The sequence below is a fragment of the Poromitra crassiceps genome (genome assembly GCF_964638095.1).
Source record: "Poromitra crassiceps genome assembly, chromosome: 6".
Classification (NCBI taxonomy): domain Eukaryota; kingdom Metazoa; phylum Chordata; class Actinopteri; order Beryciformes; family Melamphaidae; genus Poromitra; species Poromitra crassiceps.
Genome location: NC_139627.1, coordinates 1 through 19,430, shown reverse-complemented (window position 1 = coordinate 19,430; position 19,430 = coordinate 1). Strand labels below are relative to the sequence as shown.

Sequence of the window (19,430 nt, the reverse complement as noted above, 5' to 3'; positions counted from 1 at the left end):
ACATCACCTGCTGCTAGCTTAGTAACCAGCTGGTTAGCTCTTCTAGCAGACAATATAGCCCTGTGGAACAAGCAAAGGCTTACCAGATATTTCCAATACATGTCCGTTATCCATACTGCCTTTAAGATCGCTGTTACAGTAACGTTAATTAAATTATTACAATGTCCCATTTCTCTACCGGGCACTTTGACTTTCTCCATCCACATTTGTTGTTACTATGGGAAACGGCCAGTGTCTCTATGATTAGTCGGCTGGGGAAAAGCTGTGCACGTCACCCGGCGCTTTTCTGATTTTCTGATTTCTCAACTTTTGAATTGAAAAAATGACAAAGAAAAATTCTCAGCTGCAGGTTTTTCTGGACTGGCCGCCTTTTGTGCGCCTTGTGGCTGCTTCCCATTGCTTTTGATGAGGCAAGGGCGCTCAGAAAAAAACACGCTATGTGGACACAGCCTAAAATGTAACCATGTTTGTGTATCCCCCCTCCCCCCAAGTGAATCAGAATGTGTAAATGTAACAAAATATATGTTGAATGAATATATTCATATAAATGGTTAGAATGGGAATTGAAGATATATTTGTGATAAGTGTCGGCCTCCCCACCACTTTGTCACAGTGCTACACGAAGATCTCAGGTTGAGGATAGTGTCACAGTGCTACACGATGATCTCAGGTTAAGGATAGCAGGGAAGCGTATCATTTCGACACAAACGACGTGCTTATCAGTTGTAGTGTTACAACTAGGATTCGACAAAATGAGTTTTTGAAGACTAATAATAGTTTAAATATGCTGATAATTGATATTTTTTGCTGATATTCAGTATAAATTTGATACTTTTCATGTAAAAACTATTGCATTACAAGTAGTGCCGTGTTTTCCCTGAGAATTTTATTCTAGTCAGGATGTAAATGAAAAGTCTATAATCAGCATTTAGAGCATGAGACACTGAAAGTCCCAATTCTACCTGAAAACCTCTGTAACAACAACACAATATTAACAACATATTCATGCATACTTGTGGAATCCGTTAGGGCTGGGCGATATGACTTCAAAATAATCAATATCACGATTATTACTTTGACCTAGATTACGATTAATTAATGAACGATTTATTTTATAAGCTTTTTTAACACTGTTCTCATAGGTCTCTGACAAGAACTAGGGATGCCGGTGGCGACTAATTTTCTTGACCCCGAACTGTAGTTGGGAAGCCTCTGGTGTTGTGCTAGTCTATTTTACTTTACTTTACTTTATTGTTTATTTGGACAGGACAATGCACATTAATAAAACAGTTAAAGGAGAACTTACCTCCAAAACACTTTTTTTCAGCTTTTAACCAATATATATGACTTTGGGGGTGATGTGTGAAGAATTCTGGTCAGAATTTCCACATTTGACACCAAACTGTTGCCATTTTACCATTTGTATCATTTTTTAGCAGCATAACTGGCATAAGCGCCCTCTAAGGGTCGAACACTGCCTTTTTTTTTTTTCTCAAATGAATGGGAGATTAGGGGCACACTGACGTCACAGTGCCCCCAAAGACTATGGGATTTCAAGATAATTACTCCCCTACCCCCCCTGTACCCTTTCGGCTCCTCAGAACTCCAAGCCTATATTCCTATTGAAGTTTGCTCTTAAAATACTGAACCAAACGTCGTCAAAGTTGGCACATGTCTTAATTATAGTTAGTTTCCCGCTGAATGTGTCACTATCTTACCTGGATAAGCTCGAATGATGATGTTTATATTATCAGTCCGAGTGGGAAGCACTGTCTCCAGCCCAGGCAGGCGGGAGCGGGCGGGAGAGAGTCGTACTGTAAACCTCATGCACTAGCGCCAAGCTCCGGCGGCGCGCGCAGCAGAAGCTGGGCTCTCTCGGTGTGTCTGTGTGTGTGTGTTTTGCTGTGCGGATTGGGTTTGACCGTTTGATCAAGCAAGTAGCTCCTGTGCTCTTAAAATACTGAACACCACGTTGTCATATTTGACATATGTCTTCATTGTAGACAGTTTATCGCTGAATGTGTCATTACATTATAAATATCTTACCTGGATAAGCTCTAATTATGTTGTTTATATTATCAGTCTGACTTGGAAGCACTTTCTCTCGGCCAGTCAAACGGGAGAGTCTGCACTCTCATGCACCCGCGGGAGCGCGCACAGCAGACAGACTGTGAATGGGCGGAGGAGGAGGAGGAGAGATCCGACAGGCTACTCAGCTACTGTGCCCGTCTGTGAAAAGCGTCCTGTCCAGTCGCACCTTCGCAAAAAGATGCGGGATTCCCTCAATCGCACAAAGAAAAATCGCACACCAGCTATTTCTGTCTGTGTTTGTTTGTTGCTCCGTGAGGTTACAGAGCGCCCCATGCATGGAGGAGCCAGGCTGTTTCGCCAGCCAGGGCGCAGCCTGCAACTGCGCTGAGAGGAAAACTTTTGCACAGCTTTTAACAAGAATCACGAAAAGCCCCAAAACGCAAATTAAAAACAGATTTCATTGCGCGGTTTATCGCTAGTTGTACGAGGGAATGACGTGGAGAAATCTCGCATTGTGTTACCCCAGAGCGGGGGGTTTCTCCTATTGTGCGGTGATGCTGTAATGAGCCCATGTCACTTTGCTCTCGTAACGTAGTTTTGACACCTGCCATAGAGATACATGCAGAAAAATAATTAAATTTCTAGTTCGCCACTGAATTACCAAATTGATATAACTTTCAACCATTTTCAGATTTTCTGTTTCCATACAGACCAACAGCGTTGGCTAGTTGTTGATATTTATAAAGATATTGCCCCTCTCAAATAAATTATTTTTGAGGCAGTAGGCAAACTGTAATGGCTAATTCCGAAAATAAATCTTGACTTAAACACAGCCAAAGAGTCTAGTATAGACAAGAGCATATGTAATTTCTTGGTTTTTTCCATAGGTATTTTCAAATCACTGTTCTAATACATATCTAGGGGGTAAGTCCTCCTTTAAACACGTACAGAATCATCCATATGTGACAACGGTAAAAGTGCCGGGGTTAGCCGAAGCTAATTTTTACCCGCAGTCCTCGGAACATAAACAACTAAAAACTACAGGATAAATACAGAATACGGGAATAAAAAACAATATAATAAAAATGCACAAGGGGTAACAAAGAACATAGACAAGGGATAACAATACATACACAGAATAAAAGCAATGCACACAAACAGATAAGATAATAAAATGATAAAAAAATAAAATGTCCAAGAGAAGGCTATTAATTATGGGTTTTATCTTAGCCTGGCTCATAGCTGTAACAAGAACATAATACACAACCTCTCTGTGAGGTTCTAAGCTCTTTTCCCATTAACTATGCTAACTTTACTCACTTAGCTAAAAGCTACTATGTCACCCGTGCAGGTTACCCACTAGGCCAGCTTAAAGGGACAAGGCTTGATAGAGCTATTCAAGTAATTTGCTGAAAATTCCTGTATTTTATTTATATCGCAGAAACAAAATATTTTGCAATGTCAGTTTTTTCCAATATATCATGCAGCCCTAGCCTGAACGTGGACTAATGTTAGTTGGATGGGGCAGAGGCACGTGACTGAACATAACGTAGTATTTTTGAAGGGGATAGTTCATGAACCCACACATTGTGGAAAGGATTAACCCTAATTAACATTAATTAATTTAATTAATTGACCTGAGCAAGATGGTTAGAGGTTCTAAATGTCAATCTTGATACATTTTTGGTTAATTGGCCAGCCCTAGAATCTGATCAAAATGTGGCATTAGAATTAGGTCAGGTTCAATGCTTCCCATAGACCCAGTATATGATTGATTATTATTAAATATGTGCTCAAACAAACCGCATCATCTCCATGTATGGGAGGTAGAAGACACTAACAGGTTGACAGGACTTCCCCATGTGTAAATTGTGACTCCAGGGACCGTCTGGAGCAGCTGGAGCGCCAGCGGGAGCGCGACCGGAAGCTCCGCGAGCAGCAGCAGAAGGACCAGCGGGAGCTGAAGGAGCGCGATAGGAGGGCTGATGAGCGCCGCAAAGAGCGGGAGGCCAGACGAGAAGGTCAGCCATTTAACCCCAAACATCTGTGGGTTAGTAGAGAGAAGGTCAGCCATTTAACCCCAAACATCTGTGGGTTAGTAGAGAGAAGGTCAGCCATTTAACCACAAACATCTGGGGGTTAGTAGAGAGAAGGTCAGCCATTTAACCCCAAATACCTGTGGGTTAGTAGAGAGAAGGTCAGCCATTTAACCACAAATACCTGTGGGTTAGTAGAGAGAAGGTCAGCCATTTAACCCCAAATACCTGTGGGTTAGTAGAGAAGGTCAGCCATTTAACCACAAATACCTGTGGGTTAGTAGAGAGAAGGTCAGCCATTTAACCACAAATACCTGTGGGTTAGTAGAGAGAAGGTCAGCCATTTAACCACAAATACCTGTGGGTTAGTAGAGAGAAGGTCAGCCATTTAACCACAAATACCTGTAGGTTAGTAGAGAGAAGGTCAGCCATTTAACCACAAATGTCTGGGTTAGTAGAGAGAAAGTCAGCCATTTAACCCCAAATACCTGTGGGTTAGTAGAGAGAAGGTCAGCCATTTAACCCCAAACGTCTGTGGGTTAGTGGAGAGGATTGAAAAGAGAAAGTGAGCCATTTAACCCAAACGCCTGTGGGGTTAGTAGAGAGGATGGAAAATTCCGTCAGTCTGACTCTGTGTGAACAGACACCAAGGTTCTAATATGAAACCCCTCTGGTGTCGACAGTGCCGTCCCACCACCGAGCACTACCTGATGAGTTTGATGACAAGGCCAAACAAAGCCACCGGAGCCGCAGCCCACCCCGGCTTCCCCGGGACAGATCGGAGTACAGCGAACCACGGAAAAGTGGAAGTGAGTTTACCATGATCTCTAACACAGGGATCGCCATAAAGATGGTTCATTCTGCTTAGAGTCTATTTCGGCACGTAAATAGACTCTGGGACAGCCGCACCTTTTTTTGAGGCTTCCTGTACAGCGCAGATCTTCCGCCCGGGACAAACATAAAAACATACATTGTGTCGCTTTTATTTTAACGTCCAGGACCAGAACTCTTATATTCGTCAGTACAGCAACAGAGCGGCACAGATTTGGGTTCAGTGTTTAGTAGGGCTGGCACGGATCACGGATAATCCGTGACCCGTACGGATCAACCCCCCCCCCCCCCCCACCCCCACCACCTTTCGTTTCATTTAACGTTTAACGTTAGTGTATGATAACGCCTGCAGCGCAGCCAGACACAGACAGGTATCATGGCATGCACAAGTGAGCTTCCTCATCCCTTGTCGTCGCTGTAAAGTCTCTCTGAAGGCTGTGGCTAGTGGCTACTAAAGACAACAAACTTATTTCAACACCTCTGAAAAAGCACAGGAATGCGAGCAGCGTGTTGCGGGCTGCACAAGATAGCGAGAGCCACAACACGCACACACACACACGCGCGCACACGTTTCACGAACACATTATCACCGGACGGTGAAATGTTGCCTTGGACACATAACAACAAAACAACACGTGGGGCCACCGAGTAGCATAACGTAGCATCAACGTTATGTTTCCAGACTCACCCGGTCTGGTCTGTAGCCTACCCGTGTCAAGTGACTACGTTAGCTAGCAACAGCCAGGAAGTTAGGCGCAGTGCCACCTAAAACAGGAAGTTGTTCTGCCTTCAGAGTAAAAGCATAAATTGTGTCATGAGAAAAAAATATTTTTTGAGCTGTGCAGGGCAACAAATGGTTAGAGAAGTATAACAGTATTAAAAATTCAAATCGAAAATCTAATTTTGAGAGAAAAAATCTGATATAGCCTATATATATTTTTTTTTGCTGATCCGAAAAATCCGTGATCCGTGGCTCAAAATCCGTCACGCGATCCGATCCGTGGGTTTTCTGATCCGTCCCAGCCCTAGTGTTTAGTTGTCATAGGGTTGACATTTTCGGTTGTTATATTTAAATAATCCCCATTAACTTAATTTGTATTTGTATGCTATTTTTCTTTGCTGTATCATATCTATATTTGCTGCTGGAATAACCTAATTTCCCCAACGGGATAATTACGATTCTATTGTATCTGATAAGTTTAATTTCCTTTCAGCATCGAAGGAAGAGAAGCCAGAGGACAAGGACTTGCTTGCCGACCTCCAGGACATCAGCGACAGTGAAAGGAAGACCAGTACAGCCGAGTCCTCCCTGGGTAATGGACAGCATCATAACCCACAGATAGCACATGCAAACACTATGCTGCAGGCAAGCAGAGTCCCAAATGAACAGTAGCCAACCGCCAATGGCTTTGCATTTGGCTAGTAAATCCTAGAAGGCTATCGGCCACATGACGGCTAGCCTAAATGTTTGTACCAATTTAGTCACCTAACTACACACACATCTCTCTCTCTCTCTCTCTCTCTCTCTCAGTAGTTTTGTAGTTGACATTAGTGTTAGATAGGGATGCACCGATATGAAAATTTTGGCCAATGCCGATAACCGATATTAACATTGCTGTTATGGCCGATAACCGATATTTACCGATGTCGATATGATCTGTATAAAACCACATTTTGATGATCATCACATTTTGTACATACTGAAAAACACATGTTAACACTGAATTTGAAAAAGTTATGCATTTCTTTATTTGCAAAGCCTTTGGAAAAGCCCATAAATCATACATTTACTGCATTATTTCATATCAATGTGAAGAATTTGGCTGATAATGATAACCGATATTAACATTGCAACATCTGACCGATACGGATATGACCGATATGTTAAAAAATGACTAACATCGGCCGATACCGATATGATTGCCGATATATCGTGCATCCCTAGTGTTAGACAGTATTACCATTGGTTAGGCTATTACTGTAAATGTATTACAATTAATGTTTGTCTTGTGTTAGTATTACTGTTAGTATTCATGCGGTTAGTATTGTTATAATTAGTATTATAGTATAGTATATTATAATTAGTAATATAATTAGTGTTTGTGTTCAGTATTAGTATTAATGTTACTGTTACTGATAGTATATTTTAATACAAAAGGCAATTTATTATTTTGGCCTGTAGAAAATATGCTTGCCGGTGTATTTTTTTTGTCTAAATGGAGAAAGCAGTGGAGAAAATGGAGAAAGCAGTCTGCCCGAACGAGGTCTTGCGGTGTGCAATTTCACAGTTACCACTAGGGATGTAGGTACTACCGGTACTACCCCCGAACCGCGGTACTATTGCTGTAGAACAGGTTCTATACTAAGATTTAAAAAGACCCGGTACTTTTCCGACCGCTGCTATGACTGATAATGGTCAATATGAGCCTGTCTCTTTAAGAAATGCGCTGGAGTGAGTGACGTCATATCCACATGTCAAGCGGTGAGGAAAAGAGTTTGAGGAAAAAAAGCAGCTGAGCACTGAGCAGACCCGCGGCGCGCACATTAAAAGCAAACTAGCAAAGTAGGCTATGGCAGCTGCCCCTGAAAAACCTCAATTGATTGAGAAAGTTGGAGCCAGGTCTGCCATCTGGATTACTTTGGCTTCAAAGCCAACGAAAACGGCCTACCTCTTCACCCAGACGCACCACAGTGCAGAAGATGCCTCAAAGTGTATCTTGCCAAGGGAGGAAACACTTCAAAGTTCAAACCTCTCAAAACATTTGAAGGACAAGCACCCGGACCTTTTCCAAGCCTTCAAGAAAGAACAAGAGGTGATAACTGTTCAACTAATGTTATAGTAACTGTTAACTCACAAAGAAACACAAAGCCTCTCCCAGCCCAGTTAGTAGCAGCAGCTGTGCCCTTTCACAGTTTACATCTAACGTTATGTAGGCTACTTTCACGCATACTTCAGTCAGGGTTATCGACAGTCCATATTATTGCCTCTGCACGTTTCCCGACGCTACAGTGAGAAAATGCGCTCGTTAACTAACGTTAACTAACGTTACAGCGGACTCCGCTGTACTAACGTTACAGCGGACTCCGCAGTAACGTTAGTTAACGAGCGCATTAACGCTCACTGTAGCGTCGGGAAACATGCAGAGGCAATAATATGGACTGTCGATATTTAACCCTGACTGAAGTATGCGTGAAAGTAGCCTACATAACGTTAGATGTAAACTATGAGTAATACTGCCTGAATAGACCTTCTCACTGAAGTTAGAAACAGTAGTGCTGAATTTGTTTGTTTGTAAGATCTAGACTGACCGAGGAACATGTTGACACCCTCGTTTTCTTGGCTAGGAACCTGAAGAAGACATTGGGATGGGAGGGACTGAGTGAGTAAACTGAGAGTCAGCCAAACAGTGAGTCTGTCTACCACCCATAGGAGAACTAGGGTTTAGGCTGAGTAGGCTGGGGGACAGAATGGGAATATGAAGCCAGTTATGCTGCTTGTTGAAGAAAAAAAGATTTGAGTTTCTGCTGCTATAGTGTTTTATTAGATTATAATTTATTTTATTTATTTTACTTATTCCCATTTCCCACTGTTCAAAAGATTTGTGTTATGTTACTGAGTGTGTTCTTATTTGACAAGTAAAAGTTAGACAGAATTTAAATGCCACCAATTATTTATTTATTGTTGTTATTGGTGTTTCTCTGAGTTTTTGCTGCTATAGGCTAGTGTTTTATGGTCATTTTATTTTCACTGGCATTACTTTATTTTACTTACCGGTATTCTCACTGCTCAAAAGGTTTGTTTTGTTCAGCATTTAAATGCCACACCAATTTATTGGTGTAATTGTTCCCAAACTCTTAAAATAAAGCCAAATCTTGACATTGGACAGTTTCACTTTTTTTTTTACAAAAAGTATCGAAAAGTATCGAAAAGTATCGAAATACAAATTGGTACCGGCACCGAAACAGAAATTTAGTACCGCTACAACCCTAGTTACCACTAGCCGCGCCCCTAGTGGCTCTAGTCTAGTGCCACTACTCTAGTCTTTTAACACATTGAGTGCCACAGCGCTTCAGTAAAATTGTCTGGAGCCTGTGCCAGGTTCACTTCCATTCAGTTGAAAACAGCTATAGAATTTTTTCTATTAGGGCTATATTGACAGGGCTGGACTTTAATGAAACATTGGACACTCCTGCTTCTTCCAAAGAAGAAATTTTGTTTCTAGACAGTTCCATTATGAAATGACAGCCTCTGAAAGAAGAGCACTTTCAAGGGTTTTCTGCTGTTTTTTTTAACTTTTCAAGATATAGTCACTTTTATGAATACTTTTTGCACTCTAATTTCGAGCACATTCACTGACTCTGGCTGGTGTTTTCTGATGTGGTGGCGTGGTGTGGTTCTGTGCAGCCTGCGTGCCCCCCCCCCCCCCCCCCCCCCCCCACCTCTGAGCTGCGGGCTCCTCCCCACACGCACAGAGTCTGTTTTCTCAGACTCCGTTTTTGCCCGGATCCCAGCGCAACAAGGAAATGCCAAACGCGACTGAACGAAAAGGTTTGGCCGTTCGGCTTCAGGTGCTGGCTTTCTGGCAGGGAATCGTGTGGAGAAACTATATGCAGACAGATAGATAGAAGCAGAAGAGCTCAGTTGTGGGCGCGGATGCAGCCAACTTTCAGCTGCAGACAGAGCAATCTATACGGCTCTGGCTGCAGCATGCATCGGTTTCCCCTTTGATCACGTCTTTCCCTGCTTTCTCCTGCACAAAGTAAAGGATCTGAGGTGGGTGGCGCAGCTCCCGTCTCGATGTTTAAGGTGGCGCCGTGTGATCCCTTGAAGGGATTCATGCTCACTGGCTGGGTACGACCTTAAACAGCAGAATTATGGAATAATATGAATTTTGATTTTAGGACGTCCACAGACGTCCTTGGCACTCCTCGTTACTTTTTTTTAGGACGTCCACAGACGTCCTTGGCACTCAATGTGTTAATAGATAGAACAGAACCTCAGGAGTCAAATTATGCAGACATTTAAAAACTAGTTTAAGAGAAGAAAATGTTAAAGGCCCAATCCGTCAATACTCACTATTACTGACGCCGGTGGCCGTTAGTGTAACTGCAGGCAGCGTGTGAACGAGCTGACGCGCGGGCACCATACTCGCACGCGCACAAGCAGTTGCCTGGCAACAGCAGAGCTGTTAGTTGCTTTGTAACGTTAACTCATAAAAGTCACTTGAAAACGGCAACCTGGACAATTTATCGGTCAGATCAGCCTCAAGATGCCCAGGAAGGATTCTGGATGAATTAGGGGACGTTATTGTGGCATGTTTGGTCGTGTTTTGGCTCGCGTTGGCTGCGGGCAAGTCGATACTCATGTTAGCACAAGCCAGGAAATAGTCTGCTCCCCCTGTATGTATGGTACCGTGTAATGCCTGGAGTTGACCAAACTGAACAATCAAACAATGTTTGATAAGCATAACAGTAACGTTAGGCATATTTACGACTGTTAAATTCATTATCCACACAAGACGGTAACGTTATTAGTGGGGCTGGTGGTAATTTCTATAAATGTAAATTAATATTAGTTAGCCGCGATTAGCATCAAACTAACGTTACTAGTGTATGTGCAGTCCCACTGCAGCCAACTGCAGTCAGAGCCTGCTGGCTGCGGGAAGTGGATACTCATGTTAGCACACAACACAAGACAGTAACGTTATTAGTGGGGCTGGTGGTAATTTCTATAAATATAGCTAAATCTATTAGTTAGCCGCGTATAGCATCAAGCTAACGTTCAGGCAGACTCACCACCGCAGCTAAATGCAGTCAAACAATAATGTTCCATGACCATAAGCATAACGGTAGTAACGTTAGGGTTGCATTACTTCACACAAGACGGTAATGTTAGCAGAGTTTCTGACCAGGTGGTCAGATACTTGTACTACGGAGTGACAGTAAAAATCTTGAATCTTGAAAATCCATTAGCAAGCAGCTAACGTTATCTGGTCAAAACCACATTACAGTAGCTACAAGCAGCAAGTTTCCTTCATGAACCGAAAACACAGTCCTGACTCTAGTTTCCCCCCGATGTCGGTCACATTGCTGCTGTCTGGCCAGACGGGCTTCATTAGATAAATATTTCTTTATTTAGTCTGGACTTTTTCTGGAGTCTGTGTTGTTTCCTTTAGCTAGCAGCTAGCGACAAACGTAACGTTAAAAGCTACTTCAGCCATTTCCTGTTAGCGTCTAGGACAAGAGACAAGCTCGTGAACGCGCGAGACGTCACATCCTCTAGCTGTGGCGGGAGATGCTATCCACTTCGAAACTGCGGTTTTTCCATGTATGTTCTGAACGGCTGGTCTGAGAGAAACGCCCCTGGTCGCCTTTTTTAAGTTACGTCAAGGCGCATTCACTCATTGCCAATAATAAACACTTTGTGCACATTTATTTCTCGCCAGAACCGACGGAATGGGCCTTTAAGAAGTTATCAAAACTGAGCAGGTTATACTGCTTCAGTATATGGCAGTGATGCCAGCACATCGGGTTTTTTTTGCCATTATTTTTAGAGCTTGCTTATATAAAGAGGCAACTGGTTGAATCACAGTCAGAGGGGCCTGGCTCCACACTGTGATGCAGTAAGATATATGAGAGAAAACCATGGCATGCTCTAGGGCTGCACAATTAATCCTATTTTCATCGTCATCGCAATATGAACATGCGCAATAAACACATCGCAAAGACTGCCTGAAACGCAATGAATAACAAAAGTGGTTTTATTTACATGCATCATGCATTCCCACTCAGCATCTGATCATTTTGTCTTGTGTTGTAAATCCAGTGTACACCTTTCCCTTGCGACAGTGCGCTCCGCCCCTCTGCCAAAGCCCAAACACGCTGTGTGTAGTTTCAGCTAGAGTCAGTGTGTATCTCATTTCTTTATTCAGTGGGCATAGGCTATGTTTGGGGTCTATGTTAGTATTATTAAAGCAGAAAGACATAGGAACTGGATAGCTAATATGCATACTTTAAAGTGTAACTAACCCCCAAAACACTTTTTTTCAGCTTTTAACCAATATATATGACTTTGGGGGTGATGTGTGAAGAATGCTGGTCAAAACTTCCACATTTGTGACCAAACTGTTGCCATTTTACCATTTGTATCATTTTTCAGCAGCATACCTGGCACAACCGCCCTCTAAGGGTGGAACACTGCTTTTTTTTGCCCTAAAATGAATGGGATATTTGACACGTCGTGACGTCACGATGAACCAAAGACTGGGATTTCAAGATAGTTACTCCCCTACTCCCCCTGTACCCTTTCGGCTCCTCACAACTCCAAGTTATGTAATGGCGTCGATTTCCGAAAAAAAATCCTAGCTGAACACAGCCAAAGAGTATAGTATAGACAAGAGTATATGTCATTTCTTGTTTTTTTCCATAGGTTTTTTCAAATCACTGTTCTGATACATATCTGGGGGGTTACCGGTAGTCCCCCTTTAATATTTGTTTATTTATCGCAAGTAGTATCGTTATCGCTATATTGAACAATGTTATCGCACATCGCAGATTTTCCTCATACCGTGCAGGCCTAGCATGCACAATTGTGCTGCTTTAAGCGGAATATATTGCCTGATCAGTTTAAAACAGTTCAGATTATGTTTGACTGATTTTTAAATAATTTTAACATGTTTGTCAAACTTAAATCTGGAATCTAAAACAACACCTAAAAATGTAAACTCATTTACCAGTTCGATTTCCTGTCCCTGTATTGATACTCTGAGCTGTTCTGGGTGTTTTCTGATGGAGAAGCACATAGATACAGTCTTCTTCATGTTCAAGGTGAGTCTATTCTGGTGGAGCCATTGACACAATCTGCCCATAATTGAGGAATGTCTCAGCAGCCCCACTTGGTGTCTTAGCTGGTATGTAAATAACTGTGTCATAGCTGACACAAGTTCTCAACCAGGGCCCGAAATTAACTTTTTGACCCACTGGCCAGTGGCGGGTAGATGGAAAAAATCTACCCGCCAAGCATATTTCTTACCGGCCAAAAAAAAAACGCATTTTTGTGTCACATATATCCATATATATACATTTTTTTCTGTACATTTCAAGTAGATAAGGTATTACGTTGAAGAATACACACTTAAATAAGAGGTAATAAGAGTACAATTTGAAGCAAATTATTTTAATATATTGATTGTTGATTAATCAATACATGTCAAGTCAATCTTGAGCTTAAATTGTTGTAACCTAATATTAAAAATCAGACTCCTCACTCTCTACCCTCTTTGCAGGATTTAACAGAACAGAAGTACATTTGAAGGTTTTGTAAACATAAAACTCCTCAGACTCCTCACCCTCTCTCTGAGTCTCTCTACTTCTCCTCTTTGCAGGAGAAGTAGACAACAGAACAGTAACAGAACATAATACAATGTGAAGGTTCATCAGAGTCCACAATCTCCACCCTCTTTGCCCGGTCACGTCCGTCCATAAAGTCCGCTACTACTCCTACTCCTACATCCCAGTCTTGCCTTCTTTCCAATGGCATGTACAGTCCGAAACAGCATCTTCATTTTCGTGCTGGTCTGCTCTGACATGGCTGTTAGCCTAGCCACAGAGGGTCTTGAGAGGAGAGGCTCAGATTGAATCCGGGACACAGACATGCAGCCAATGTGACACTGCCTCTGTTCATGGTCACGAACGGCTTCCAACTTCATTGATTTACTACCGATGACAAACGTGTTGTTTCTATTTTTCTTTTTGCCATAATTGCGGCACACGGAACAATTCATCACTACAGCCCCAGCATCATACTGTAGCCAGTCTCTTGAAACACCGCTATCGCCAAACTTCCACTCCTCTCGAAACTTTCTTTTGTTGGGCTCTCGCTGCCGCTTCATCATTTTCGTCGGAGAAAGCCGCGGTGGGTTTTCTTTTTAGCGGCCGGCTTACTCCCTCGATATGGTTCCACATTGTAACCTATTTAACGTTAAATCAAGCTAACGTTAGCTTAGCTAGCAGGCGGACCGGCGTAACGGTAGCTCCCTGCAGATGGCCACGGCCAGTCAGCACAGAAGAGTAGCGGATGTGACGTCAGTAAACAAGCCAAAACAAGCCCTAGGAGCAAGGAGAGGGGGCTGCAATAAAGGCGACTGTCGTAAGACCAAAACACACCGCAGTTTTAATTATTTTACATGACTATTTTGTTACCCGCCACGTGGCGGACAGCCCTTTTATGTCACTCGCCAAAGCTAAAATATGCCCGCCAATGGCGGGTGGCGGGCTCTAATTTCGGGCCCTGTTCTCAACCGATGCAAGCTGTCTGCTTACATAGAACATTTACATCCAGCAGCTTACCTTGCTTGAGGTAATACCAAATGTATGCACAAGGGGGAGCAAAGCCACTAGTCTGGAGCACTGTATGAGCAGGTTGTTAAAAGGCTACCACAGAGGAATGAGTTCTGCTTTGCCGGCAAAAGAAAAAGTGTAAAATAATCTTTGGGTGGGCTTGTCTTGTCTAGCATCGGGATCCGGCTCTGACGACGACGATGACGAGGAAGACGAGTCCAGTAGCCAAAGTGAGGGCGAGGAGGAAGACGGGGAGTCTATTTCAGGCTCAGGAAGGTCTGAGCAGAGCGCAGGTAGAGACCTTTCGCCTGCTGTACCACTGCCACCCATGTTACTGTGTCTCTTCAGTTAAAGGCACAATCCACCTAAAAACAATGCTGATTTATTTTAGACATAATCTCACACATATCCGAACCAAAAACTGTAAACAGTTTAGCAGTCATTCATTTAGTTTGACAGTTATTGAGAGTTGATTATTATTATTATTGAGAAGTTATGGACCAATGAAATCACTGGTCCACAACTTAACTCAAATCAACTCTCAATAACTGTCAAACTAAATGAATGACTGCTAAACTGTTTACAGTTTTCGGATATGTGTGAGATCATGTGCAAAATCAATAAGAATTATTTTTGGGTGGAGTGTCCCTTTTAAGTACAGCGCTGTCAGAGCAGTACAGCTTCACACACCATTCCTCTGCCTTTCCAGAGGATGTGAGCGAGGACGAGCCATCGGAGGAAGAGTTTGAAGAGGAGCGTGAAAATGGAAATCACATTCCCACAGGTTATTATTGTTATTATAACGTGTGTCACATGTGATGTCTGTGTAGGTTAGGGATGGGAATTGATAAGATTTTAGCGATTCCGATTCCATTTTCGATTCTGCTTATCGATCCGATTCCTTATCGATTCTCTTATCGATTCTCATTGGCCAAGGAAAAAAAAAAAGAGTACAAACGGGTTTATTAACATTCATTTTCTTTTATATTATTATCATTATAATTATGTATTCTTATTCAGCTCTGAGATCAGATTGCTCTTTTCAATCCCATACCAAGCAGGGATCAGTGTCTGTTAAACTGGCTTTGTTTGGGGGTTTGTATTTTGGGTTGAGCATCTTTGTCATCTCCCTATAGAAAATATATAGTGGGAATGAATGAAACAGAACTAGTGGTTAGAATGACAACATGCAACTTTGACATTTTACTTTAGCTGGCATGTCAGACAAACTAGTCACTGCTCGGTGACATTCGTTTACCCTCGCCTCGGTCATTTTACTCTTCCCTGCCTGGGTGAATGGAGGGGCTAGAAGTGCGCAGCACAAGAAGTAGGCTACTCGCTGCAGCCTGACCCAGAGCGACTATCAGCCTCTGAACCAGTCTGACTCTGAATGTCATCATCCTCTAAATTAAATGGATGGAAATGGAGTATTGGTGAAATCTGGTTTACGCAATGAAACAAATGGCACAAACAATAAACACACAATAGCCAGGGTCTGGAGGAGCGCTAACGTTAGCCGCGCTGCTGTTAGCCACGTTATCGTCACTCCGTAGCACATCAGAAACGTGACATTCCTCCAAAATTATTGCATGCTGTGTGGACAAATGTTTCTGCATATTGCTAGTATTTCCCCCCTTTGACGAAATAGAGGTTTTGCAAGCATTGCAAGTGGCACTGTGGTCATCGTTTTGCTTCTGCCTAGACGGTGGCTAGACCGGTGGCTGCGGTCTAAACAAAACAAGGCTGCGTTGCGTTGCGTGCGTGTCGCAGCGTGTGATGTCATCGCGCATGGAATCGATAGTGGAATTGTTAAGGATTTTGGCTAACGATTCCAAGGAATTGATCCACTGGGACCCGGTTCTCAACAAGAACCGGTTCTCGATTCCCATCCCTAGTGTAGGTATTACCTTTTCATGTTCAATGTGAGATCTTATGAGGTGCTTCGGATCGCAGGAGTTTTTTCATACTTTTATGAACAATTGGAGGAACTGCAGTGTCACCGCATGAAAATAAAAAGTAAATTTCTTTAGACAAGCCAAGTGTCAGTATAACCCGGTCACCAACGCTAAACCGACTTCTCCACCCACAGTGCCGGAGTCCCGCTTCGACCATGACACTGAGGAGAGCGGTGAAGATATGGAGGACGACGAGGACGAGGAAGAGGAGGAGGCAGCAGACGGCGACCCCACGCCTCGCGCTCAGACGCACTCTCGCTCCCCCACCCCTGAAATCTACATCCCCAACTCACCCCCCATCTCCCCTGTGGAGCTCAAGAAGGAGCTGCCCAAATACCTGCCTGCTCTGCAGGTTGGTGCTAGCGTTAGCGCGCATTCTGCACATCACGTGCATGCCATGAATTCACATCTCTAATCTTGATCTGAATCACATTGTGTATGATTTTTCAGGGTTGTCGAAGTGTAGAGGAATTCCAGTGTCTCAACCGGATAGAGGAGGGCACCTACGGTGTGGTGTACAGAGCCAAGGACAAAAAGACAGGTAAAGGGATGCATGATACAATCATATCGGTATCGGCTGATGTTAGTAATTTTTTTAATATATCGGTATCGGTCCGATGAGCAAAATAACAGTAATGTTAATATCGGCCACAATTTCATATTGAGATGAAAAAATGCGGTAAATAATGATGTCCCGAATACCATATTTAGAGCGTCGACGCTTAGGGGAGATACAATCGATCATGATTGAATCTTCTGTGGTTGGGGGGGGGGGGGTTGCGCCACCCACTACAACCCACTACAGGCAAACAGAGGAACAAGCATGTAGACTTGCTCACATTGGGTTGAAAATAGGACTCCGCTCAGCACCATCTGCGCCTCATAGTAATTTGTTCCAGGCTTATAAACTCATAACAAAAAGCTCCTCATCTGTCCTGATTATGCAGCCGTCACAGAGTGTGGATATTATTATTTGCCACGAAATGTAAATTTATTCAGTTGGGCTAACGTAACGTTAGCGGACTTCTCCCTGCTCTCTCGGAGCTCTTCAAGCAGAGCTACATGCGTCTGTCACTGCTGCTACTTCATAACGTTACAAACAAGCGAGTTGAATTGAATTCATTTGACTACTTGTTGTAACATTACTCACACTGGGCTGAAATGAGGAAAGAAGTGTACATTCGTTGCATGTTTACAACAGCTTGTGTTGTCAACATGAGCTCTTTCAGGTCTGCATGTTTACAACAGCTTGTGTTGTCAACATGAGCTCTTTCAGGTCTGCACTCGGCAGCTCTGCAGCTGCTGGGCGTTTGAAAGCAAGGTGTGTTTGTTTGTGCACATGGCGCGTGCCGGTGTGAGCTCTCCGTGTTAAAAACAGTGTTGGCACGAACTAAGGACCCCGCCCAGCCAGGAAACTAGAGACGGTCTCAAGAAGCTACACCTCACATTAGCTGGCTGTGCATATGGAGAGAGATAGAGAGAGGGGAAGAGATGAGGGGGGAGGGGAAAAAACAACAATGAAGCATCGGCGTCGATTACCATGGCAACGATTGAAACTTCGAGGCATCGATTTTCTGGGGTCCGCGCTAGTGGTAAATATATGATTTATGGGCTTTTCCAAAGGATTTGGACATAAATAAAGAAGACAGAACTTTTTCAAATTCACAATTTCACAGTGTTTACATGTGTTTTTCATTATGTACAAAATTTGATTACCATAGAAACCTGTTTTTATACAGATCATATCGACATCTGTAAATATCGGTTATCGGCCATAAGCGCAATGTTGATATCGGTTATCGGTATCATCCCTAGTACAGTATGTCCATTTGTTGATGGCTTTTGAGACTTCACCTGTGAATGAATAACTTGTCTCGTGTTGCAGATGAGATCGTGGCCTTGAAAAGGCTGAAGATGGAAAAGGAGAAGGAAGGCTTCCCCATCACATCCCTGAGAGAGATCAATACAATCCTGAAAGCTCAGCACCCAAACATCGTCACCGTCCGGGTGAGAGAACTGAAGAACACTGGCACTGCTCTGTGTATTAAGATGGAACACTCAACATGTGTCAAACAGCCAAAAAGGCAGAGAACAAGCACGTCTCCATTGCTAAGTGCATCGCTTTAAAGTACACAATGTCAATTGAATCCTTTCCCTTTTCACTATCAGGAAATAGTCGTTGGAAGCAATATGGACAAGATCTACATTGTGATGAACTATGTAGAACATGACCTGAAGAGCTTGATGGAGACCATGAAGCAGCCCTTCCTGCCAGGTAATGTGAGATTTTGTTCTGCTTTGCTCCATTTTCCTGGGCGCAATAAGTAGCATGGGATAAAATGCTGCTCCCTTTATACTAGAACGCAATTCCTGAGAGATTGGGAGTTTGAGATGGTTCCTCCTTCAGCAGGATAGCCTGGGCTTGATGCATGATCTGTATAGAGTACAGGTGACGGGTTTTTGTCGGCTTACCCAGAAGTCCCTGCACTTCCTGGTTCCTACGTGTAAAGGTCAATGGGATTTTTGTATGGGAATTTTGGTTAAATGCATGAAATAAGGTCTGTGGTTAACAAAAGTTTATGAAGCGGCAAACTTTGTGTTCAGCAAGATAATCTTCATAAATGAAGACCACTTTTATTACTTTTGAAGCGTTTTCTGAGAATTGCGTTAAAAAACACATTTACGCTTCAAATATCATAAAAGTGGTCTTAATTTGTGAAGATGATCTTGCTGAACACAAAGTTTGCCGCTTCATAAACTTTTGTTAATCACAGACCTGATTTCTAGCATTTAACCAAAATCCTCATGCAAAAATCCCATTGACTTTTACACGTAGAAACCTGAAGCGCTAACATCCAGGTCCTCTGGACTCATTCTTGTGGTACTCTGTTTCTCTTCTTGACCATGTGGTCTCCAGGCGAAGTGAAGACTCTGATGATTCAGCTGCTGAGAGGCGTCCGCCACCTCCATGACAACTGGATCCTCCACCGTGACCTGAAGACCTCCAATCTGCTGCTCAGCCACAAAGGCATCCTCAAGGTATGTTCACACTGGGCTTCTCAAAGTGCGCTATGGGGACCCCCAGGGCTCCTTAACGGAAGTGCGCTACGGTGACGTCAACTTTGAAATTTTTGAAATTGATATAGTAAAAAAAAAAAAGATTTTGAGTTGGATGCAGTCAGAGTTGTCCTGAACTCAAAATATATCAGGGCCCAGTTGCACAAAGCACCTTAGATTA

The 19,430-nt window shown here is 43.0% G+C and overlaps 1 protein-coding gene across 1 annotated transcript in view; it reads left to right on the top strand.

The window, feature by feature from the left end:
- LOC310778774 (cyclin-dependent kinase 11B-like) overlaps positions 1-19,231 on the top strand; it is a gene marked incomplete at its 3' end in the record, with an annotated part of 29,090 nt that extends 9,859 nt beyond the window's left edge. Inside the window, exons 7-16 of the mRNA XM_083639221.1 lie at positions 3,913-4,052; positions 4,751-4,876; positions 6,113-6,211; positions 14,411-14,530; positions 14,947-15,021; positions 16,327-16,544; positions 16,643-16,733; positions 18,078-18,199; positions 18,362-18,467; positions 19,110-19,231. Of these exons, the coding sequence (XP_083495347.1) occupies positions 3,913-4,052; positions 4,751-4,876; positions 6,113-6,211; positions 14,411-14,530; positions 14,947-15,021; positions 16,327-16,544; positions 16,643-16,733; positions 18,078-18,199; positions 18,362-18,467; positions 19,110-19,231 (1,219 nt within the window). The remainder of the gene's footprint in view (positions 1-3,912; positions 4,053-4,750; positions 4,877-6,112; positions 6,212-14,410; positions 14,531-14,946; positions 15,022-16,326; positions 16,545-16,642; positions 16,734-18,077; positions 18,200-18,361; positions 18,468-19,109) is intronic.
- Positions 19,232-19,430: the final 199 nt, after the last annotated feature.